The sequence below is a fragment of the Acanthaster planci genome, linkage group LG07, assembly GCF_054643075.1.
Source record: "Acanthaster planci isolate LZ-2023a linkage group LG07, COTS_SCS, whole genome shotgun sequence".
In the NCBI taxonomy this organism is placed as follows: domain Eukaryota; kingdom Metazoa; phylum Echinodermata; class Asteroidea; order Valvatida; family Acanthasteridae; genus Acanthaster; species Acanthaster planci.
The window spans coordinates 12,127,018-12,153,299 of record NC_141783.1 but is presented as its reverse complement, the minus strand read 5'-3'; the positions used below and the strand labels follow the sequence as shown (position 1 = coordinate 12,153,299).

The following is a 26,282-nucleotide window of genomic DNA, read 5'->3' as shown; positions in this document are numbered from 1 at the left end:
CAAGAAAGGTTTTGTAATATTGTCATTATCATTGTGTTATCATCAGGATTAAAGGCAAAAAGGCTATGCATTTTACTTGTGTCTATTTTTGTTTCTGTCACAACACTACCAAACTGTCTAATGCGAAGGGTGTGAACTAACCCATTTGGGCTGTATTACAACACTTGTGGAGTGATGCCTAACTTTTTTGACAACTGATTATTACATGTAACAAGTATAACGGATGGCTTGTTTTCTCCAGGCATGGTGTACATTTTATCCATTGGATATCAATAGAATGGGTTTCTAAAGCTGGTCCATGCCAATCCTGTGTTTATTCCTAATAATAATTTAGTGTGTTTGTTTTCTGATAGCTGCTAACGATAACAGATGCTGTTGTATATAAATTAGTAACACTAAGCCAGTGTATGCTGACATAAAGGTACTCGTACTGGTACATGTGGGCTGTTCAGTAGCGCAGCTCACTTTTTAAATGAATACTGGAGTATAAGGGTTCTTTGATGGTAGTTGTGTGTACCCTAAAATTAGTTTGGAGATTTCTTGAGGAGGTGTCTGTCTCCAGCCAATTTTATGAATTGTTCTTGTCAGGATTTGGCAGCTTAACACCTTTGGAAAAGAGAGTGCCCTGCTTCAGTGTATAGGGCACCAGCAGAGGGTGCAAATTGCACATTTATATTCACCCAATCAACCCAGTCAGGGTACACTTCCCCTCCTTTGTCGTTCTTTTTTTGTGGTGACTGTCCAAGCAGAAGAAGGGAAATTTCGTCGGCCGAATACTTGCTCTCTTTGAGTCTTTCATTGGGTGGGCCCCCCTACTTTTTGTTGCTCGCCGGACATCTCGGGGCTATATTTTGTCGTGTTGGCGTGAGAGGCTGTGTTTTTGAGGTTAACCAGGTCCCGGAGCCACAGTGCAATGAACTACCCAGCCGAGTTTTGCTAGGCCCGGACTTCAAATGCTGTTGTTTATTCAACACACAAGCCGAGGTGTGAATGGTGGACTGGCACAGGGAGTTAGGCTTGAGGAGATTAAAGAATCCCAACTTTGAGATTTTAGGTGTTTTCTTTGGCAGACCTACATGATCTTACATCTGAAACATTCAAATTCTTATCTGACGTTTTCAAATTGTCAAATCTCTGTATTAAATCCTGAACTTATTCCAGTCCTATCCCAGCTTTATCCCAGTTATAGACCAAAAAAGTTGAGGGGTATCAAAACTTTATGGAGAAAAGAAACAGTTTTCTTGTCAGTATTTTTGTCAAATGGGAACTTTGGAACTTCGGGTCGAAAAATTGTGCTGAATTTCTCCTTGTGCAGGTAAAATGCAGTGGCTTGAAATAGTTGATGTGGCCAGCAGTTTTCTCACATCGAAGACTCTGCAGACCGACCAATCTGCCCTATCCATACACCTGTGTGTTACTGATAGTTTCCTGGAGGTGTTCAATCACTTCCACATTGTCTCTTTGGCCTCTGGACAAATTTTTAGCCCCTTGCACCCTTGCATTGTGTTTTGCCAAGAACTTCAAGTGATGATATCTGCCCAAGAGGCTGACAAGTGATTATAGGACTGGTTCCCAGGGAGGATGACTATGACGAAAATTGAATGAGGTCGAAGCAAAGGGACAGGTGTATTGATCCCGAACATTCATGTAATTGCACCTTAAATTTTCTAGAGTCCAAGTGACAAAAAAAAAATGAAAAGAGATGCTCTGATGAGGAAGGGAAATGTACACACATATGAGGAAAATGTAGCCATTTCGGGAAAATAAAGAACAAACAGTTTCCCTGTAAATAACGAGATGAAGTAGAGTTACTTTTGATGGCCTTGGAATCTTCTCCAAGGGGCAGAGTGGAGACTGGAGAGGTCTCCATTGCCCATGTTCCTATAAGTATGTACAAGGAGAAGCTTTTCTCTTTTTGAGGGCTTCTTTGATCCTGGCAAACGTGCTTAGATCTCCCCTTCTATTATCTCACAGAGAAGATAAAACACATCTCAGTACCTCAGTCTGTTGCTGGCCTCGTGGTGCAACATTTACTTTCTGTTCTTAGGGTCAGAAAATACCAAGAGATTTAGAACTTAGAAGGAAAATGTGCACAGCCCATATAACTGTCCAGTGATAATGGGGTACCTTTGTGGGGATGGTTGAGTTGGTTAAATCCAGTTAAGCTGTCTTTTATCACTCCATTATTAATCAAACAATATGGTGTGGTTGAATATGAATGGCCTAATCTAAGTGCACACACCTGGTGTACACTCCTGGTGCATAATGGTTTTGTAATCATTGGAGCATGTGTCGTTTGTACATGTATGAGTGATTCGTCATGTCTAGTTCCCTACAAGGGTAATGGTAGACTCCGTGTCAAAGGTCAAACTGATTAGGGATTTTTCATGGTATTGTTCAGTTGATGCATTTGGTGTGATCACGTTGTGTGACACAGGGGGAGTTGTGGCTCAGTCAGTGAATTCAGCGAGGGTCAGCATGTGGTGTGGCCAATTGGGGACCAACCTTCACCAACAACGGAGTCAGAATACTAGATCTGTTGGATCAGATCAGAAACTTCTTCCCTCAAACCACTACTTTTACACAATTCCTGGAAACCGCTGTTCTCCTGAGGAAATCCTCAGTGGGGAGTTTTCTTTATTACTTATCCAGTGATTGCCGGTATCCTGCCTTTGGTGTTTATTGCATGTTTACCATGTACATCACGCTTACTGCCAAAGCCTAGTAGTTCATCATTACCTTTTCACCGCTGGCTGTTTTGATGTTAGAGCCACTGACCAAGAGAAGACAAGTCTTCTCAAGGAGGAACTGTGGATAATAGCTTCCTGAATCCTGTCTAAAAATACTCTTCCACCACGATAAGCACTCGGATATTTTTCTACAATTGATCCAAGGACCCAGATTGCATAGTTTATGGAATTGGTGTGGAATCTGTGTGGGTGCTGTCCGAGTTGTTCACCTTCGTCATCAAAGATTTGCCGGTACCAGCAGAATAAAAGCCAACAGCAATGTGTTGGAAGCAGCTGTAACACCTTGGAACCACCTATGTTTCAGAAATAATTGTATTATCAACATACTGAACGAAATTTGTCATACGTTTCAACTGCTTGTCTTCTGTAGTGTGGTAAATTTTAAATGTTACGTCTTTGAGAGTCCCAAGTTGTACTTTGATGGTGTGGAAGTTTGATCAGCTGTGATGAAACTCTTGTCACCAGCAAGGCGCAGTGGTGAGTTGATAATTAATTTGTAATAACAGTAATAAGTTTATAAAATGAGTGAAGTGCGTGTGAATGACCTTTAGCCGATACTAACTAAAAAAAAACCTGCAGTTTGTTTGGTTTCGGTTGAAGTTGGAACAAAGTTATTTCAGAGTACAGGAATTCAGGTTATCCCCAGTGTCATCAATTAATAACCAAGAGATTGCTTCCAAATGATTTGCAGTTATTTTGGGTTTGACCCCAATGCTTCACTTGGTGTGGGACTTGAGGAAATCTGTCACAGTGTTGCCCATCCCTTGCCCTGAACAGGATGGAATGTGAGCGAAATGAAGAATGTTTCTCAACTTGATCAAAAAGTTGTGTGAGAAAAGTGTTACGGATACAATATTCATCTTGTAGTTCAGAACAGTGAGCTTTGGTTTGTTCATATTAGCAAATCTCCTGGCATTAGAAATTTCCCAACCCTTAATCATATGGTTCTCCATACTCAATAGTACTTCACACATTCATAGTGATAGAGGTGTGCGTGTTGTGCGTTCAGGGTGCAGTGAAGGCCATTGCCCAGTGGGCCCGGGTATTGTGGAAACAATGGGATTTTCAAACAAATCAAACCCTCACAGTGGGACGTCAAAAGAGTTGGTACCCAGAATTAACAACACCTTTCTGCCATGGGGGCGGAGACCGGTGGACACTCCATAGTGGTGAAGTGTCAGTGGGTGACAATGAGCTTTTTTTTTATACTCAACTATGTTGGTATGCCTTCAAAGAATTACAGGGCTCACATTCCAAAGTTTGAAGCATTGTTTACCAAATATTTGGAATGTCTGGCCTACCTGCCTAGTCACCGGGCAACAAAGGTATCAAACTGAAAGAGAGGGACAGGCAAATGTTTGTTTGAATGACTACATTTACTGTTGAGTTAGAGTCCCCCTCCCAAAAGTGTAGATCATGTTTGTACATTGAATGGTTGTACACTAAACATGTTGTTGCCTCATCAATGAACACGTTTTGCAGTTTTGATAGTTTGAGTATTCAGGAGGTATTGATTTTTAATGAAAGTTGGCCATATTGTTGCTTGAATGTTACATGTATGTATTTTGTTTAGGCTTGTTACCTGGTGCACGGGAGATTGTTGTTTTGGGTGAAGATTTTTCCTTGAGTGAACATGCTCCGAGATCACCTCTCTTTATTTTTCTTCTCTCTCATCCGAAATTAAGTGACAGCCCGGTTCGTTATAGCTCAGTCAATTTATACACGTCAAGCCCGATCCGCTCACAATGACTCTCAGCGCAGAAGGCCATTTTGGGCTGAGGGTACACAATAACACCAGTCGGAGCAGCCAGTTATTCACAGTGTCTGACTCCGGCCAGCCTTGGTCACCCCTCCACTACAGTCACGCAATGGTGTGAGAACTTCTACCAGTCCCAAGCACCATCATAGTAACATCCCTCCCGCTCCAAAAAAGAAACGGCATACCTTCAGACCCCAGAGGGGCACCTACAGGTGCCTTTCATCCCTAGTAACCCCTACCTGCTTACCCAAACCATTGTCCCACGCTACACCCCTCTGTTGTTGTTCGGACGGCATTGTGTACTGTGTACAAGGCAGAGTGTCCACAGAGGACTTCGTTTATTCTTCCACTGTGTTTCTCAGTGAGTTCATTCTAGGGGCCTCTTTGGAACAGTGAGGGGCTGCATGGCTGTTTTGTATTAATTCGAGTCTGCGGTTTGGGGCTTGGAATGTGTTGGATAACTGTTGGTATCTGGCAGACTGAGCTGTGTCAACACGGCTGTCCAGGGAAACACTGTTGGAGTTTTCTTTAATTTGCCCATTAAAGGAGGTTAACATCTTTCATTTGGAGAGAGCATCTTCCTTGATATATTTTCTGCGTGTGGCCAGCTTGACATACATGTACATGTACCTCTGCAATGTAGACCTCCATGTACATGTATGTGCAGGAAGGGGCAGTGATTGTGAACCGATAATATTGTCCTCATACTGTACATAACAGGGTGGGGTATAATGGACTGACCCAAATAATACGCTGTGGGGCAATTACACTTCAATTACACAAAATGACTCCATTTGAACAGGAGCCAAACTGCCTTAATTTGTAGTATTTTCGAATTGTCCTTTGTGCCCAGTATCCTTCGTAAAATTTCTGAGGAGGTGTATTGTGACATATGCATGCAAACACAGTTGGATTACGACATTTGGAGGCTGAATTTTCCAGGGAAACTAACAAATCTCTCGGCCTTCTGCGTAATCCTCAGTCACGAGCCCAGAGATTATGTGGCTGTCACAAACTTCCCCGTAGTGTATCCAACCTTGGGTAGAAAAGAGAATCTTTATCGTTTTTATAAGTGGTCAAAAATTGTCTTTAATTTGTCATCAGGTATATTGCCATTCCGTTTCCCCCCCCTTTCTCTTTAGAAGCATTATTTCGACAAAGGAGAAATCCGTGTCTTTGAAGGTGAGGATTCCAGTAGCGTTAGGTCATCCTTGTGTTCTTTCAGGGTGTCATTGATTGGTTTTGTTCCTGAGATAAGTGGGGGGATTTTCAGCAGGACTGGGAGAGCGTTTTGGGACTCCTTCTCCAAGGATATTGATTACTGGGCACTTGGCTCGGGGCTTTATTTATGAATTGCTGGACTTTTCTTTGGGGATGGAATTCCTTGCAAAAATATTTACAGTTGAAAAAAGGGAGACAGTCTCTCTCTGCCTCTCGCTTCAGAGCTTAACTTTGGCTTGTGATGTTGCCTGAAGTTGCCAGCTGCAGCTGGCTGGATGTCAGTCAGTCTTGGAGGTCTTCATCTGGCCACAATCAAATTTATCTTGCATAAAAGTCCATCATAAAGTCATAAACCATCTCAGCTCTCTAGTGTTTGTGGCAGCCAGACAGCATGTCAACACTGTCTCATTGGCCTCAATATCTCTTTATGACCCCAAACCCACATACACTCAGGAACCCTGTGATTGACCCCAGCTAAGACAGTTGCTCCAGCAACCACTCCCACAGACAATGCCAGCTGACCCTCAAAGAGAACTAGACAGTTCCCCCCCCCCAGTTGCCTTTGTCTGACCAGCAGGTGTTCTGATATAATTAATTGGCTTGACCTGTCTTGCTTCATTAGTATTCAAATAACATACACATCACACCCTTAATCCCTACAGTGTACAGGAGTCAGCAGTGGTTTGTCTTTTTGGTCTAGGTGGTTTACTCTTAACCGAAGCAGCTCATGCAGAAAAGAAAAGTGCATGCACTCCATACACTTGCCAGAGGGGCAATATAAAAACCTGACCTCTTCATTTTGTGGGTTTAAAAAAATCAGATTACATAAAATCCATTTACTGCAGTGCTGGTCCACACAGGGGAGGGCTTGTGAGAAAAGTTTTACCATGAAATGATGTTTAGGCGGGAAACCACCAAAATGAAATGAGAGTAAATGCTCAGAGTGTTGACTTTCATAAACAGAGATGGCTTGATAAGAAATGGCACTACTGCACCTGCCTCCAAATCCAGCGAAATCTGCTCTGCCCGTTGTCAGTAACATTAGGGTTTATGGATTCATTGTAAATTGAGGTGTGTATTGCAAGTGATTGATGAAATGTTCTGGTGATATCACTCATGTCATTGTTGGTGAGGTGAATGCACTAACAGACACTCAGAATATAATGCCGATTTCAACACCGAATCTCCTTTCATCGTTCTCAGTTGCATAAAATTTTTGACTCTCGTAAAGGAAAAGTTTGACTCACCTTTCTCAACTTGTTTTTTTTTTTTGGGGGGGGGCGAATGTGCCCATAGGCATGTACACTGTGTCTCATTTACTAATACCATGCTAACACCAGGTGTGCAGGTGTCTAGGTGGACCATATGTACATGTGCTTGCACAAAAGTGGAGACTTTTTGAGTACCCTGAGGGCAAAGTCATTACTTTTAATAGGAAATCTTACATCTCAGAAATGTGAGCAGAAATGCCCCAACAAAATTATATGCCCATGTTTTCAGACGTCATGCACATGCGTGATAAGTAAAAAGTGCACGTCTTCAAGGACGGTACACTTGCGCTGGTTTTCAAATGTCGTACATGTATGCTCAACATTGTAAGGAACTTTTTCACTTTGCAAGGAGAAATACTGTCAGTGACACTGCTTTGCCTCTTTATCCTTTGGACCAATTTTTTCATATCCTGGTCAAATTCACTCAGGACTTGTTCATTCGCGATGTGGACCTATCCTGTAAGCTGATCAATCTAAATAGTGCATTGATGAAATAATGAATAATTTACATTTTGAATCGTTTTTCATTTGAATTTGCTTGTAACAAGCCTCTATAGTGCAATTTTTCTCATTTAAAACAAAGGAAATTCCCTGTTCCTTTTCATTAATTTTGCATTCAAATGTTTAAATTTGGAAAATATAATATTCGATTATTCGATAATCGATTAAACACTCAAATATTTGGCACATCCCTAATGAGTATAAAGGAATCTGCCCTAGCTCCAAATATCCCCAGTCTTTCAGCTCCCAGTCCTAATTCATATTGATCTGTGGGGGATGTAGGATTTACATATCGGAAGGTAAATAAACATTTGGGGGGGAGAGTAGCAGGTGGCACCAGGGAACCAATCCTTAGGTCTTGGCTTATGAAAATAACCACTCTGGCAAATTGGTTGCAGCATGTGCAGTTTGAAGTTCATGTACATGTATTTTTGGGGGGCAGGGTGAAATTTTATTTCACAGAAATACCCATATGGGATGATTTTTATTCCCTGTGGGGCCTGCTGCAAGTTTCGTCAACTGCGGTTAATTTTATTTCTGTTCATTTTCATTTTATGTACCCGCAATACCTGATTCAAATATAAAACTTGGTGTGTCATACATACCCGGTATATGTATTTCCCTTGTAATGTGACTGAAGAAACTGCATCAGTCGACTGCCATTTATGTTAAATTTCTGACTAACATCCGGTGACCATAATTATAGTCACCAGGTCCGTTATTTCACCATTTACCGTGAAAGCCAATCAGACTTGACAGTAGGTGGCTAAAGGGACCTGGTGATTGTATGGTCACGGATGTTACATTTAATAGTGAATGCTCTCGCAGACATCAGAAACCTTAGAATTCAGTGTATTTTTTACCCACATGTAAATCAATCAGCATAAATCAAAACACAAGCAGCAATAGACTGTAATAGCAGACAGGTTGAAGAAGAAACGACTTAAGTTCGGCCCAATGGCAACTCCCTTCTCACTTTATTTTCCTCTCCTATAAATCCTGGCCCAGCTCTACCTGGTGGATCAGCTGTTCCCCTGTCGGCGCTTCATACCTGACTGCCATTGCATGACCACGGGGGACCCATCCGTCCCATCATCACCTTCCTATTGGTTCATGCCAGCTTGCAAAACAATTATGCAGATCACTGAATCATGGGATGGGGTCAGAGGTCAAAAGTCAGGTCACCTGGTAAAAATAACATGTCTGAAAGCTGTGTCAGTTTAAAAAGGTCAGACTGGGTGAAGTCTTAAATTTACTTATTTTCTAAGAAAGAGGTCCGCACAAGGACACCACTTACACCCTGTGCTTAAACCCTGTGAGACTAGTCTGAAAAATTTTAAGTGTTTTCTGAGTAAAGGATTCAATATTTTCACAGTTAAATTTGATTTTTTAGGACACGTCAGTTTGTAATGGTTTATAAACCACTGTAAGGGAAAATAAGTGATGTCCACATATGGGACTCCTACCATTTTCTCCTCAGTTGTAATGTATAATCCTGACATTGATGGGAAATTTTTTTTAAGTATTGCTTTCAATGTACACTTTGGTGATTTCTGTTACAGTTTTGTAAGCTTACATGTAGTTAAATCTAAGTTGGAGTCAGTGAGGTTTCCAAGTTTTAAATTCTTTGATATGTACTTGCCTGTTGCCGCCTCTGCTTTTTGAAAGAATAATACATCCAGATCATTCATCCAAATGATTGAAACTCAGCAGAAAAAGAACTCATTCTGGAACAGCTTTGTCTGAGTGCAAGTTGTAAACGGAATCCTGCCCAGTGAGAGATTTCATGGATCAGTTCCGCTCAACAGCCAACACTTCTCCACCACTGGGACTAGGCCACGATGATGATGAACCCTAGAAATGCAATCAATACAGTTTGTTTATTCAGAGTTCAGGGGCAACGAGTGCTCATCCTCACCTGGAAGGTTTCAGTAAGAAGATCGTGAGCTGGTGGACGCTGGAAGAGCGGGAATGAAGATGGAATCGATTTTTCTGGGAAACAATACTTTTGTAAATCTGTTTAGGTATTTTGTTGAACTGCCACTTGTACTTGTTCATTTATTTGTACACAAATAGAGACAAATTCAGGGAGCTCAAGTCATTTTTTTAATTTGCTTGATACATCTAACCTGTGAGGTCCGTGTACCATCCTACGTGTTGAACATTGTTAAAAAAACCCAGTGACCAAAGAGTAGCCTTTCCACCTACAACCAAAGAACAAAAACTTCATCTATTTGGCATATTTGAGATAATTGGCAAAATTGAAAAAATCATGAAAATTCTGACTTAAATGTGCACAAAATGTCATCCCCCAGAAAATCATTCAACTCGTCAACAAACACCTCCCCCTGTTGTGTACATGTAAATGTACATAATCAAATGCCAACAGTGCTAGCTGAGTTCTCATCGATGATGTAGTCTAATTGCAATATCAATCAGTACAGTACCACTTGCCATCTCGGCAGCATAGTCTGCCCAGCTCTGCATTAGTTTACATCACATTCCCTCCTCTTCGCACGCACATCACGCAGCCGGCTTGAATTGTCGGTGGCCCGTCGCGATGGTACAGAGAACATGATGCCGGCAGGAGCCTGACGAGCTCTCACACTGATTGCCTGCTAACATCGTGCGCCCAGGGCTTCTGCTCTTATTAAAGTTAGATCTCAATTTCTTTACTCGGAGGAGTTTGTGACATTAAACAGGCATGACGGCAGTCCAAATCACAGTTATTCAAACTTTGAAAATTGAACTCCCCTGAAAACCTGCCACTTTCCTATTATCGCTGTCAAGCCTGTGGATATAAGCATTTGGTATAATGTAGTCTTAATTTCTTATCAATATCAGCGAGCCGTTTCAAAGCATTTCTCTAATACTCAGCCAACCTGTCTCAGATCCCAAAGTTTTATTACACAGTCCCCCCCAAAACAGTCAAATTTTGTTTGGTTGTGCTTCGTGTGACTCGTACCCAGCAACACTCTCAAGGAAAAACTGTCAATACTGAGAAGTACCTGGACAGTTAGCTTTACAGTATCAGACCCGCTTGTAGTAAAAAAAAAGATTCATTTTCTCTAGAGATACAAGTACATGCATTACATGCATGCGCGTGGGTTGCCAACTGTTGTGGCTTGACCTGAAGTTCCTTTCTTCCTGGAGTGTTTGGATTGAACCATTATGATTGCAAATACGAGTACGTTTGTCTTTGGTGTGTTGGACAGCTCTGTCAATATGTGGGGTTTTGCTGAATGTCACAATTCTGCCAGCACAGGATGTCGTTTTCTTCTGTCTGATCACAGGTTTGTTGTTAATTGTGGAAGACAGTGGGATAACATATGCACTTGTATGCAAACTGCCTGTGCATCTCAAAAATTACATCTGTTTTCCGTCTGAAGCTGCATCCGAATCTGTTGTCAAGTAGACAATTACTGTTTAGGTTTAGGTCGTCGCTTCATTGGAAATATGCAGGTACATTCCGGCCACAGCTCTAGCTCTGGAAGCCCATTTTGGACACAGCCTAAGTGTTTCTGATTGCTCTTTAAACCTTCAAAGTTGAGTTTTCAGATCTCAAGTTGGAGACTGAAGCCCAAGTGTCCCAGACTGAATTCAATTGAGTGGGTGAGACAGAACCACTGGTACTCAAAACTATTGAGATTGGAGTGACGAGTAATTAATATCGGCATGTAGGAAATTGCCTTGTCCCTTCGTTGCTGGCAGTCTATAAAACCATCCGGATGCATTGGATGAGGATTGCACCCAAATGCTACCAGCAAATGTGTTCGCTAACTAGTCAGATGTGTTGCATTCTAAATGGATACGATTTTGTGACCTACATGGAGGTGCAGGTTTCTGAATTCACTGTTTGTTCTTCTGACCTAAAGTAAAATGTATTTGTACAGTGATGCACATAACAATTGATAATGGACTACAGCATATTCTCCTTTTCAGACAGGAATTTTTTCTCATATTCTGTCAAGATTTGGTTGTGACTGGAAGTTTTTTAGGCCACATGTATGTACTATGTTGTGATTTTTGTAGCGGGGCGTATTGCTTTGAATTGGACATTCTCAGAATGGTCAGTCTGCTTGTTACAATCCAGATGTGAGCACAAAGGTTTCAGTCTGAGAACCTCTAATCAGGTTAAACCCATTGGTGAAAGGTTTGTAAACTCTGTGAATGAGGCATGTTCAATTGATTGGATTTTTGAATGAAATAAATGAAACAAATTTTGGAAATTCATTTTTTTTTTACCTGGCAGAAACAAACCAAAGAGGTGTGTTTACAAAAGTCATTTTAAGTGCAAAGGTAAAAGTAAAAAAAGGGATTTTTAAAAAACATTATTATCCAAAAGAAGATATCGCAGTGAAGATTGACCTTCCACCTTAGATTTTTCTCACCCCCATTGATGCAATCCTATCAATTTATCAAGGTAATGAAAATTATCTTTTGAATGGCATAAAAACATCAAGGTTTGCCATAACTATTAAGCCAATCATACCAAGGTTGAGTTGTGTTGGCATAAATGTGGGCTGTCATAAAATTTCCATTCTTTCACTGTAGGATGAGTAAGCCTGTTACCTGTTTTCCCCTGCAGATCGTGGGAACAGTTTAAAAAAAAAACCTATTAACCTATTAAAACTTTGGTTGGTCAGTCATGCAAGACTGATTTTTTTACCTTTTGGAGTGAATTCTTTTGAGTGGCCTCCTGAAATACATTTTGTGAGGATTTCTGATGTCTTACAACTGGGGACATCATAAATTGACCATTATTTCCAATAAATATTTGTACGCCCACACGTTGCCCCGAACAGTGTCTCTAACTGATGCCAGCTTCTCAGTTACCACAGCAACCAGTGACCACTCAGTTGTTCCAATCAGAGACACAAGATATTTGCATAAACTTGATCAGTGCCAACAGTCATCAGAAACTGCAATTATTTTGACAAATGTCATTGTTCCTGCATAGCCTTCTAACTTCAATAACACCATTGGTCATTTCGCAAATACATATCAGGAGTCCCCGTCGAGTCCAGCCTGTGTACAGATTTCAATCCTCTGAAGTCGCCCACTCTTTTCTGCGGAGGAGCTATAATCGTTCTCAATGCTGTTTCCCACCGTAATCACATTTGTGACTATTGTCATGGAGCCAACAGTAAGCTGATACCGCTCTCCTTGGGATTTGAAATTACCCGTGAAAGATTCTCTTTCCACTCCTAAACTTTTTATCTCTCGCGACGTCGCAGTACAAGACTATGGGGGGCATTGGTGACTGTTTGTTTTGGCTCAAAGATCGCAATATTATTTTGATCGATATTAGTTTGATTACTGCTTGAACAAAGGAGGTGGGACAGGGCTGCCATTGAAGTAAAATGGTAGTGCTCACTTGTTTGCATTGTTGAACTGAAGAAAGATCTTTCTATTTGAAGATAATTCCCTGTCAAAAGGTGAGGTGTTGACACCCCAGACAGCGTTGTCCTTGATGGGTTCCAAGTGATATCTCCCTGACAGCTGCCAATCTTCAATTGTCTTAGAAACCAGATAAGGGGCACAGGGAATCCAGGGATGTAATGAATGGTCCCTGGAAAGCATGATAAATTGATTCTTATTCCCCCAAGGTCAATGGTCTGCAGGAATTAGTGAGGGATGTGCTCTGTCCTTTGGAATAAAGAGAAGAAAGGAAAACTGCTGATTGAATAATGAGCTCTGTGATTGGATACCTGTGTTTCACATTACTTGGTCATTAGGGTGAGGAAAGTCAACTTGTTTATTTTTGTGTAGCTGATTTGCAATAGCTTGTTGGAATTCTGCCAGATCATCAGATTCAAGACTGTTGCTATTGTTTTATTTAATTTTTTGTACACATCCCATTGAAAAAGTGAAGCATTGGGTTTGATTATGGCCTTTTTATACCAGTAGCAGTGGTGTTGTGGGGTCTTGTTTTGTGTAATGAACCAGAACTGGAATTGGAACCAGGGACCCAAGAATGTCAGCTGCAGGGGGCAAGAAACAATTCTCTCGGTCATGGCTTTCAATGATTTTGTAGGTTTGCCTCCCCCCCCAAAAAAAATGAATCCAAAGATGCCTCTCCAAGAAAAAAAAATCAGAAAATTGTTTGAAAAGAAGGTCTTTTGAAAACAGTTTCATCCTCAAACTCTGTTCCTTTCCTGTTTTGATCGCTTCTTAATTAAGCATGCAGATGGGAGTTCTTGCATCCGTGTATCATGTGGTCTAGTCTCAGTGGTAAGATGCCTCCACTTGTACATGGAAATGTAGCTCACTGAAACAGGTTTGTTTGTCTTTTAAGTGTTAGCGATGAGCTACAGACCATCACAAACAGTGGCGTCTTGCTCCACGATTGCTATAGTATAGAATCACTCTTTTACACATGGACACCTTTTCAGCCCTACATTCCCATTATGCACATGTATCAATCAGCCAATTGCATTGGTAATATTTACCTGGGACCTGGGCTTTTTTGTAAATCCAACCATTATCCCTGGCAGTGGCAAACATCCAGGGATGCATCAAAACATGCTATGTTTATTTGCACATGGCCAGCTGCTGCCAGTATACCTGTACTTTTGCTGGACTGCATGTATGCACAGGTGATACATGCACCTTTGGAAACCTGGCAGGTGTGTTTTTATAATTGCAAGGGCCTGATTGCTCTTATGATTAGATGGAGTAGGGAAGAGAACGCGAACTATCCCTGTGGACAGTGGAGCATATATTTCAGATTTTCACTCCCATATAATTAGCCTGATCTGTGTAGCTACTTGCCACCATTGCATTTCCATGATGTCAAATCAAACACTTGTCTACCCTGTTGTTGTTGGCTCTGTGTATAAATCCTGAGATTGTTGATTGTTTAGTCTGCTTATCTTGCTGTTATCAACCTTTCAAGCCATTTTTATCAGCCTACATTATGGCCTGTCTTTTTTTGTGGAGATCCGGAGATTTCGCTTCCCTTTTTGTTCTTTAATTTTTTTAACCACTAAGTAGCTGGACAGAATTGAGAAGTAAGATGCCATGTGTATGGTATTGTCGTGTACAGAATTTCAATGCCTCTCATATCTTGGACAACAAAAGGAGAAACAGTGTGGGTGAAGCCATGTTCCTTGTTTGTTACTTCAGAATGTGATGTATTTAAAAACTTGTATACAGCCTGAACGTGTAGTGGTTTTGAGATTTGGTCGGAATTGCCATTATTTGGCATTAGCAAGATGCTGTTGTAACAAACAAATTTGGTAGTTGTGTCTTATGAAGAGGGGTTGCCCACCACTGGTCAGCTTGTGACGCATAAAGATGCACCAACATGAAGGTCATTAAAATTCTGCTGTCATCCAAATAGAAACTGCCCCCATTATTTGAGTCTAGTACATACATGTACATGTACGAGACGCATGATGGCTCCAGATCAGAAGACGGCATACCGACAAGCACAGGTGTTTGGGGAAACCGAGATGACCATAATCAGATTAGTGAGGGGCCAGTGGGAATACCTGAACGCTATTTATTTCATTTGTAGGTCAGGATTAAAACAGGCATTGGCTTAAATTAAAGGCTGGAGATATGGAACTGGATTAGACCTGGGCAAAGCAGCAGATTGATTCCCTCATGTTTGTTCCTTTTGGACTCAAGTTGTGCAGATTAATATCAGTCTTTTAACTGACGGGTGTGCTTTCTTACCTTGCTTGGTAGCTGTTAATTTAGGTTTCTTATGCTATTTCACACATTGTGCGAACCTGCCCTTTGCTTTCTCTCCATTTACACACACCACCACCTCTGCCTGTTTCCAGTCGCAACTTTAAAAAAAAAATGTTTCCCTCTCCCAAAAAAATGCCAAGAGGTAGGAAAACAGCTAATGTTGCACAAAAAGAAAAGGCAATTTTGGGCCGGGAAGAATCAAAAACATAATCCCGGTGAGGAACACCTGTATTTAGAGTTGTGCAGGCTGCTTGGAAATGAAGCCTTTCCGTGACTTTTTAAGGAAGACAAAGACTGATGCTGGGAGCAATAATTAAGTTTGATAATTAGACTCATGATGTGCACGTACATGTACCAGTATCTGTAGTGTACACCTGTGGGATCTTTTGTATTCTGTTCCGTGCCACCGTTGTAGTGTTTTCCACATCCCTAGCTTGATGTGGGGGGTGTGCCACTGGGCTATTACAGGTGATGCAGTGGAGGCAGTCTGTGTAAATAATGCCAGGAATGTAAGCCAGAGAAAAAAAAGGGGCTCTCGGAATTCAGGCGCGTGCCATCATTTGGTGGACAGGCAGGCGGCCTGCAAACAGCACACTCAGTCATGTGTCATGTCTGCAGCGTTTACATTATACCGGCCTCCCTTGGATTAGAGGTGAACGCCTGCTTGCGCTGTCAATAGAAATATGTGGGTTTGATTTATGCCCGGCAAGTTGGATGGGGGGGAGATCTTGGAAGTTTGCCCAGGCATGAGTGGGAGCAGGCAGAAAAAGTGGGACAGAGCATTCACAGTCTCGTTGAAGAAGGCTGACGGTTTGTTGGAACTTTGTTTTTGAATCGAATTTTTGTTGGGAAGCAAACAGGTCAAGATCAAAGTTAAACACCACTGTCTGACAAATGTACATATACTCGTATTGATATGAACAAAAAGTCAATGTACCAACAAAACAGCACTCATGAAGGTGTATATGGATGTATAGATGTACATGTACAGGTGAACATACTGTACATGTATGTGTACGGCATAGCTGTACGTGTACATGTACATGCATGAAGAGTTGGCATAGTGTGGCAGCTTGAAAATGTTGTCTTCAAATTTCAGGGGGGAAAAAAAAGCACATTGCTGCTTTGGCAGTTTCCTGTTTCTTTTTCCATAAGTATGGCTACAGTTTCATTGTACATAAAAGAACAGCTATTCAGCAAAAGAAAAAGGAAACAAGTACTATCAAAAGCAACTGGCAGATCCAGAATGCCTTTGGAATTAAATTTGCATGTTTCGCCCATGAAGTTTCTTTGCCCCTGAAAAGAGAAGCCTCCGTTCTATCGATTGGCAATAGGGCCTAGCTATAAGGGTACTGGTTGGTTGCGCTGTTGCCCCGTTGTTGACATTGGGTTATATTTCTCCCGGGGGAAATACTTTATTTGCAATTATGATTCTGTGCATGTGAGGTGTAAGCATCGGTGATGCTTGCGTTGGCTTGGCGCTGTGCCAAACTGTTAAATAACTGTCCTGTTCTGTACTGATCTTCCTTTAGGCACTATTTCACTCGTGACGTGATCAGCTCTTTGAAAATGTGTCGGATGTTATGCAACTGACTGTTTTTTTTGCAAAAAGTTTGAGTTTAATCACATCTGAAAAAAGGGGGATGACAACTCATGAAGAAGGACGAAGCTATCTTCTATAACGACCCCTCGATACAAATTCTGTGTAAATTATAGGGAAGGAAACTGTAGAACGAGAGTGGTAATGAGTCTATTTGTATGGCAGCTTGTTCGATTAATTGCAGTCAGTGGAAAGGAAAGCAAAACACGTGTAATCATTGCTTGCTAGTCTGTGCATTAATTTGCCTAATACGCTGCGTGGTGACAAGAAGCTCTTGTTATTGCCTGTAATTGGGTTCCCTCGAGGAAGGTACTGTACAGTGGTTATCTGTCATGGCTCGGATGGGGTTATGGAGGTTCTTGCAACAAGCTGGTTTTCTAGGTACATGTATTAAATCTGAAAGTAAGTTCTGTTTAAAGCTGTTCCGTTGGAGTCCTGGAGAAAGTCAGTTTTTGAGAAGATTTTTAGTTTTTTTCATGAAATGGTTGTGGGTGACAAATTGAAAATTGATCTATTTTCTTTTCTCACGATTTGTGTGAATTGCTAGTAAAATGGCAAAAGTTTGATGGCAAGATTTTGGGAGAAGTTGTGATCCCATATTTGACTCTGTTTTATTCCTGGGGATTTATTTTGCTGCTTTTGAAAGATACATTTAAGCTGTGAATGAGAAGCATTGAAAGCATATTTCATAGTTCGTTAATTTTTTATGGTGTCAAAACAAAAAAGTTGAAAAGTCCGTTAAAATTATCTAGCTGGCATCATCCAGATTTCTTGTGTCTTTCTTTATGAGGGGTTGGCTTCTAAAAGTGCAAGAGGCTGTAAGAAGGATGAAATCTTACACTGCCAAGAACAACCTCTGCTGCTGTTACCCAAAACCCAGCTTGCTGGGAATTGTTCCGTTGATTATACGAGGATTTAGTCGGCGCACCTTGAATGCGAGGGAACAATCTCTAGGGTGACGGGTGGTGTGTAAAGCATATGTGTGGCATAGAGGATAGAATATCATCATTGACTCAGTCAGTGTAGACTTGCCACAGTCTGCTGGGAGAAGAACAGTTCAGATGTCAGTCTACGTTGTGCAGGGTAACATGAGGATGGGGACCCGGAATTGTGGGGATTTCTCGAGGAATTGGAATTTTCTGTTTCCACTATTATGCCTGTAAATCCTGAAATGTCCTCTGCATTACTGTGCAGAACTTTCTGGAATCCAGCAGTTACTGGAGGATTTCCGTCTGAATGGCTGTGTGCAAGGTTCAACTTTTCTTATGCATCTGAAAGAAGATTTTTATGTCTCAATTGTGGTAAAAATAGAGAGAAATTTACCTCCAGAATTCTTTTTAATAGTTTTGGTGCTTCACGTTTACTGACATGGAAATTTAAATGCTGTCGGATGTCATCCCAAAGTCATGTTTTGAAGAGGTTTCCATAAATTGCAGGAAAGGATAGTATTACCTATTTGTAAGGGAATTATGCACCCCCTTTATTTACTATTCCCCCACCCCTCATTTGTGATCAATAATCAACTGAGCCGCACTGGCCTCTTGAACCAGCTAAAAAGTCATCTGGGATGAATGCAGACTGCGGTTTCATTAGGAATAAAAGAGCGGCCAGGCTTGTTGTGGAAGGGGGGGTGACGTAGTGGATGACTGTAATCAGCTCGGGAGATTACCGTATGTCCTGAAGATTCTGTGGGCTTGAGAGGTAATTCACTCTGAGCACCACCGAGGAGATGGTGTAGTCACTGCTGACCGAGAGAATAGCGAGAGGTGAGGCGTTGTCTGGTCGTGCCGTTGATGAGGGAGTGTGAAAGCGTGGAGATTACCTGATGTATTTCAGCCAGGAGGTAATTATTTCCCTGTCTACAACATTGATGTGGGCAAGATTGGAGGTTGTCTTCTGTCAAGGAGTTCTATAGTGCACTTGCTACAGGTATAACATACTGTTACTTAAAGTGCTAGTTTACCCTTTTTTAAAGTACTTGTATTGAGTGCCAAAATGGAAGTAAAGTGCAGACAAATGGAGTACACTTGCAGGTTGGTTTATGCACTGGTTCTTGCACTGATGTCTTTTACACACATTGTTGTGGGCGTGACGTATTCACTTTCAGTACTCTATAGGCTTTTACAGCAAATGGGAGCATTTTGAAATTGCTGCTACCAACCAAATACGTACATGTGTATTACATATACCTTTGTGTGTACATGTATGCACATGTACATGTACGAGTCAGTTGAATTTTTCCTAAGAGCCTTTAATGAGTTTGATGTGTTCTGCATAGTGCTCACAGTACTCTGGTAATTGTAGACCCGTGCACTATAAATGTCGGCAAAACATTTCTGCACTTTGCATGGAAGGTTGCTCACCTGAGTCGCTGAAAATGTAAATGATGGCCTTCCATCTGTTTATATGTACATTTATGAACTTTTGGAACATCGGCCAAAGCTGTCATTGTCAGCAAGTGGACCACGCCTCACAGGTGTTACATGTTGGTTCATGTAGTTCTCAGGCAAAGGTATTGAAGCATAGAGACTTCCTTGATGTTGGGTGTTACATGTACTATGGTTGTGAAATACACACAGAATATGTTAAATTATCATTACCCCGTTGTTCATTATCCGTGCACTGCTCTTCGCGGAAAACAGGCTGTGTGGCGTGTCTCTACCTTCTGTCAACTTCTTGGCTTCATCCTTTTAGCAAGCAGGGCTGAGACATGCTGCTGTGCCTTCCTCGCAGTTTGTGCATAAACCTAAATACACATCATACCGTCAGTTCTGTAGCAAACAAAGGATGTTTGGTAAAAACATGGGGAATTGACATTTTCTACAGTTGTGGAGATGAGAATGCGCATTCCTTTTCCTAAATCGTTCTAGGAAACTACCTGTATGGAGAGGTCGTTAGTCACTTATCCTGCAGTGCTGAGGAAACTGCCTTGTGTAAAATGTTCAGTTGAGTAGTCATCTGCCAAACAAGCAGTGTTTATCAACTTGTGCTACATTTATGTGAGGCCTTTTACAAGCCCTGTGACTATCCATTACCCTCACCTTTAAGCTGATATCCCGTCCACCGCACTGTTTTGAAATGTATGAGCGATCTGTTTAATGTTTAATACATTTATGAAACAAAAACACTGTCCAGATGTCCCAGCAATGGCTAGGCCAGACCTGCTACGCCAACTACACGTACTGTACAAGCCCGATTGGCTTCGGGCAAAGCTGTACTATCGTAGACCTAGACGTATCTTTAATGAGATTGATAGCCCAGTGCATGATATGTCTCAGTGTTTTTATAAACATGTACTTCACGATTCAGGGACGTCTTAAGTTATGTGCCGTACGCTGTTTTGCAGAAAAATGAAATCCGGGAGTAGTCACGCAGTATGACTAATGTCATGAGAAAAGCACATGTTGTAGAATTCCAGCCAGATGCCCGTCTCCGAACTGCAGTGCATTGTAAAAGTATGAGCATCCATTTAATCAAGCATCATAGGCATTATGCATGCATGACGCTGCTTCAACGCTCGGTGTTAAAAATTGTTCCATGTCTCTGATTGTCATTACTGAGAGTGCCATGTAAATGATACAGTTAATGAAAGGTGTTTGGTCCCTTTTATTAATCTACATGTACATGTCGGACAACTATGGTTTACAGTTGCCCATACATTGGGAGCATGTTCGTGCTTAACCCCTTCCACTCATTGTGACTCATTCAATCCATTTCCGAGTAGAAGAAGCATTTTTAAAGTCACCTTTTGTTTTGAAACATGATGCATATCTTGTCACAGAGTTGGAAAATTTGATTGGTTCAACTTCCATTTGCTATGAGTATACTTCTGCGTATTAATCACGCTACATGTATGTGTGAGTGTTATTTTTGAGCTTTTTTTTGTTACCAATCTGTGACCTGTTTGCCATCAGTTTTGATATTATACACCGGTACATTGTACATGTAATGCAGTTATATAATGACTGGTTGTACAGTACATGCAAGTGGCATCACAGGTTAAGATTCCATTCTATCTAGCATACATGTACATGTACCCAGTCCAAAATCTTATTAAGATGACAAGCCCCATTTTTGTTAGCACGTTAGAAAACAAGCTGTCAATGTACATTTTACTTCCGAAGGAGGGAAGAAATTACTTCAATTTGACTATCAGGTGTGATGCCTCCACTTATCTGGATCTCTGATAGTGTGTGTACACACACGTAAACAGTAATTTCATTTTGCTTCTCAAGCTTTCATGGAAGCTACTGTGTACTATTAGATAGTGATTTTGTGATGTTCTCTCAAATGGTGCTTCTGGGGATAGGATTCCAAAGCAGTCGCAGTCAGTCGGTCGGCCAGTATTTGTGCCATGTAATTTGTAAAGGGAAGGTTGCAGAGTCATGTTCCATTTGCAGTGTGTAATCCATAATTGAAGTGATTAGGTTTAGGCAATGAATGGGGTTTATTGTAGTGTACCAGTGTGTCATTTATTGCAGCTAGTGTGCAGGGTGTAACTAGATACATGTTGGTCCACATCTGAGATCCTTATTCATGTACATGTATATCCACATTGGAAAATGTCTTCCGTCCTACCACCTGGCTACATGTACAGTATACATTTACACTAAACTGTTATGAATATGAATGCACTGTAGATGTGTGATCAGTTTTAATGACAGCGTAGTGTGTCCTAATGGTAACACTTGAACTGATAAATTCCAACGCTCGCCACTTCAGACTTTAGTCTCTTGAAAAAGCATTCCTTTTGGAACATATGGTTTTACCCTTGGCCAATGTACTTGTACTTATAAATCAGTGCTGGTATTTGTTTTTCCCTGATGTTAAACCTTGCATCAAGGGGACCATGACATTCTTCCCTGGCACCTGTCAAATAGTGGATGTCCCAATATGGGATAGACACAGACTGGTTCAAAGCACCTACAAGTAGCCCCTTTTGAAGCTCATTTCATCACGACTTCACCTTCTGACCCCATCCATGCAGATTGTCTTTGTCTTGAGTGTAAACATCCCTCAGAGGATTCAGAATGACCAAATATGGAATCAGGGCGGACTGAACCAGGTTGTCTAGTTTGTACCCCCCCCGGCCTGTATTTGCACAACACGAAGTACATGTACTAAAAAATTGAACTTTTCAGGATCTGCCCTGTACCTGCCTGTCCTTGGGTTTTATGCTTTGGCTGTAAATGATTTTGTATTTTCCCCCTCGTTTTTGTATGCAGGTTCCATAGGCCAACAGAGCACATTCAGTTATGCAAGTACTTCACCTACTAGCACAGGTAAATTTACTTACATGTACATGTATGAGTACGTTTTAAAATGTCACTTGAGATGGTCGGGAAATTCGTGTCGTCAAACCTAAATGGAGGACAAAAACAATCCAAAATTTAAACCAAGATGATATCTGAAACCTTTTATACGGTTCTGTTACAACATGACCTCGGTGGCTCACTACTCATATCATCTCAGCTGTACCATATGATCCCTGAGCTTTGTTCAGTTTCTAATACCTAGACGGAATAATTACCGTGATTGCCAAAACATCTGCACTTAAGGGACCAAGACTCACATATCTGACCTTAAGATGGTTCTAAACATATGCCAGTCGTTGCCCCTTGCCTGGCTGTTGCATGAATTTCTCATTGACACTGTATACGGACAGTGCCTTTGGCAAAGGATATGAACGCATGATATTCTGTATGCATTAATTCTGGCTTTCCCCAGTTGTGAAAATAACCTAATGCCATGGTATAGTGCAATTTTTACCCATAGGCAACAGCACTGTGTAATTTGGTTTGTTGCAAAATTTGATACGGGGTTAAAATTAAATGATCGTTACTGATGCAGATGTGGATGATGACGGAATGTTTTGCTAGTGTCACGAGGGGGATAATAAATATGCCTCCTGTTCCCGTTTGATATTTAACTGCATTTTTTGAGACAAATCTCGAAATCTTGGTCGTTGGAAGGGAACTTATTTATTTGCGACGCCAAATCAGTCTAAGCCTTCAAAATGATGACCTGTTCTGAAGGCGCGATGGTATTGTCAGGCTCCAATTCAGATGTCGGCTGTGTCCCATCGAAATTGTCCCGAGGAATTAAACATTATCCAATCATGCACACTTGATGGTTAATGCAGAGCATCAACCAGTGTAGCGGTGGCTGTGAACATCGAACGCTTTGAGGGAGTCCGCAGCCGAGATTTTTCACTGAAGCTGGACAATTTGAAAAAGGGTATTTTTCTCTTCATACATATGAATGATATAAATGAAGGATGCTTGAGTTAGGTAGTGAAAAAAATTTGATAATAGATAATAAAAAGGATTCTTCCAAAAAAATTACGAGGTCAAATTACCAGCAGTCGGACTAATAAAACAGAGAATCGGCACAAGACTTTGTGGAATTTGAGCGGGGGACTTCCCGAATTTGTATCCAGGAATTACAAACTGGGCTTTGTTTAGTAGTGGTTTGCCCTCTTTCATTCCTGCGATGTGCTACAATCTTTGTTGTGGTTTGCTCAGTTGAAATTTGAAAAAAATAAATTGGCTTCAGCTGTGCAGAGGATCAGGTGTTTCAAGGAATGGCCCTTTCACATTCTAGACTACAATGTGTGTGTGTGTGGGGGGGTGACTCCGTCTTGCTACCTCTGTGGCTGGAGGTTTATTTGTTCCTTTCTTATTCCCATTCCTTCATTGCACAGCCATCAGAATTCCAGCAGAATTCTCAGATGGTTTGGGCACTGCCACTGTCAGGCATGTGAGTTTCCCTCAGACAAGCAGATTTCCCCGTCTTTAAACTTGCCATTAAAGAGAAAAAGCAGTGTAGGAAAAGGTCATAGAGCTTTAGATTTCCTCATTGTGGGGGTTCCCGTTGCTGTCTAATAGTAAGTAATCACCTGAGCTGTTTAAGATGATCAAATGAGACAGTCATATTATCGGCCCACAGCACAGTGTTTACAAAGTACACCATACATTTATTACATTCATTGCTTGTACGTAAGATATAGACAGACAACATGCACTGCTTTTAGGCAACACTGATCATTTCTGTACTGAAGCCAATGAGTCCAAAGTCCAAACAGCATTGGGTGTACATGGGACGGTTCAGCGGGAATGGTTATTGTACAAGTAGCTCTTCAGCTCAAAAAAGGACACACTCTCCACATCGCATGCAGCATTCACGTCACGATACAGACCACTTCGTGGCTTGGGCCAGCTGCTTACAAAACGTGAGGCGAGTCGTTGATCCACAAATATACCACAGCAGGTTGTTGGTCACTTCAGCCAAGGACCACAAAATGAATTCGCATATTTGCTTCGGGCAAAGGATGACGTTTACCTCCTCAAAACCAAAAACCAACAGCACCTCAGAATGCCCCAGAGTGGATTTATAGATGCAGCAAAATTTTGTTTTATTCTTATGTTAATTCAGTGTTTTGACACTCGAATCGATACAAGAAAAGTAAGAATTATTTCTGTAAAATATGACATGCCCTGAGCAATAAATCGCTAAGCTACTGGCATTAGGCTGTGTATGTCTTGTAATTTTATTGATATACATGTTGATATTTTACTGCCAATTTGGAAGTATATCATCTATTCATTGCCCCATGAATAGATGAGACACGTGATATAAATGTACTCTACATCAGGTGTTTATTGTTATTATTGCAAGGGAACTTTATATCTATTTATGTGAATGGAAGCGGGTTGCATTTTGCACATGTGTGGATTTCTAACAGTTGAATCATTGCATCAGAACAGTGGGAAACAGGCTTGGATTTGAAGTTTCTTCATACATGTACATGTACATGTAAGTAACCACTTGTGAAGCACTCATTATTGAATGCAGGGCTGCTTTGCAAGATAAGTGGCTCGGTGAAGTCAAAGGATGGGGTACTGTGCTTTGGTTTGTCTATGATGTACATAGACATGTACATGCAGGTTGCTTTGCATTTTTTAGTAATCTTTAATACCAGTGGAGAGTCACTGTGCTTTATGTATGATTTAACGAGTCATCCATCATCATGCTCAGTGAACCTGTCTGCTGAGGCATTTTTTGCAGGCAACAATGTACTTCTTATGTTAGTTTACAGTGATTTGGGGCAGAACAGGAGTAAATGAAACCCAGCTTTAATTCATTTGAATGCGTCCGTGCGTTTGTTTCACATGGCCTCCTTGGCTTCATACAGTGTAGTTCTTTGGGGAGGAGGGAATCACTGGGTTAATAAATCAGATTAATGGCCACACAAATAAACTGCAGTTACCTGAGTGCCTCAAACGCCATATGCTTGGAGTGTAAATTGCTGTTGAAATGACAAGATGCATCAGTTGCGGGCCGAATTGCACTGCTTTGCTTATATTTGATTGTTCAAGATAGTGACAGTGCTTCTGTCAGGCAAACTGGCAAAGTATGCTTGTGTCGATAGCTTCATAGTAGAGCAGTCAACACGAGCAAACGAGAAGACCATGGTGTGTCAGGTGTGACAAATTTGAGGGTCTGTCTGGTTGCTTTGTTATCAAAGGAAATCCCTTATGTGTGATCAGAGTTAACATCGTATCATGTGCCAGGCTTGTGAATTCTGTCAACACTGTCACTTAAGTGATACAGGCTTTTGCTGTGGCACTTTTGCCATGTGACCATTACTGGTACATGACACTTGCAGTAGCACGCCCCCTTAGAACGAACATACATTTTGCTGATGACATATGCGCGGGCTGTTGTCTTTCTGGTGCCGGTTTGTCTGATGCATTTTCCTTCCTCATATTGCCGTGTTCATCGCAGCTGTGACCGTTGCTACTAATCGGCGACACCAAGTTGTGTCATCATTGCTATCATTTCAATGTTACCAAGATAGCTGTCTGTCTCGCCAAGGACAGGCTAAATGGTTTGATGCATGAAAGGACCTGTGACCCCATCTATTGGTTTATATGAATAATGCCTTCTCTGGAAGGGGCATGAGTAGTCATTAATGAGACCTATTAAAGGTACCCAGATCATATTTTTGATGTAGCCAGAACACATTGAAAACATTTTTAAAAGAGGCACACAGGTACTATGCAGTGTATCCTTGGAAACTGGCAGGCTGGTTGCGTTGGATTCTGGCGTGTGAAGTACATATAGCATTTTATCACAGATGGTCTGACTACCAGTTAGCATTTGATGCCCTCAGAAAAAAACAGCAGAAGTGGGTAATGATTTTTTTTTTTGCTGGTACATGTACTACGTGTATCTTCTCTGAGTGGAAGTTTGCATGGCTATTAATTTCAGTCAGTGTGTGCGGCTGTGTAGCCTTCTGTTGTCCAGTTTAATTACTGTCTCATTTCAGTGAGCCCTCGAATGCAAAAGTACATTGATCCTTGTGTCGACGATTAGACTTCAATATGTAAAGTGCCTGAAATTTTTTGTGCGTAATAAAATTGAATTTTATTTTGTGTTGGAACAGAATCGATAACATGTATGCACAAACACTTACA

General features: G+C 41.3%; 1 protein-coding gene across 11 annotated transcripts in view; it reads left to right on the top strand.

Annotated features, from left to right (window-relative positions):
• LOC110981774 (uncharacterized) overlaps positions 1-26,282 on the top strand; it is a 118,638-nt gene that overhangs the window by 72,308 nt on the left and 20,048 nt on the right. For 7 of the 11 annotated variants that reach the window (XM_022239653.2, XM_022239652.2, XM_022239651.2 and 4 more), the window contains one exon: positions 22,029-22,085. In XM_022239653.2, coding sequence (XP_022095345.2) covers positions 22,029-22,085 — 57 coding nt within the window. Of the gene's footprint in view, positions 1-2,416; positions 3,228-18,455; positions 18,733-22,028; positions 22,086-26,282 lie in introns of those variants that run through there. The other 4 variants (XM_022239658.2, XM_022239654.2, XM_087138638.1 and 1 more) reach the window with 3 other exon arrangements.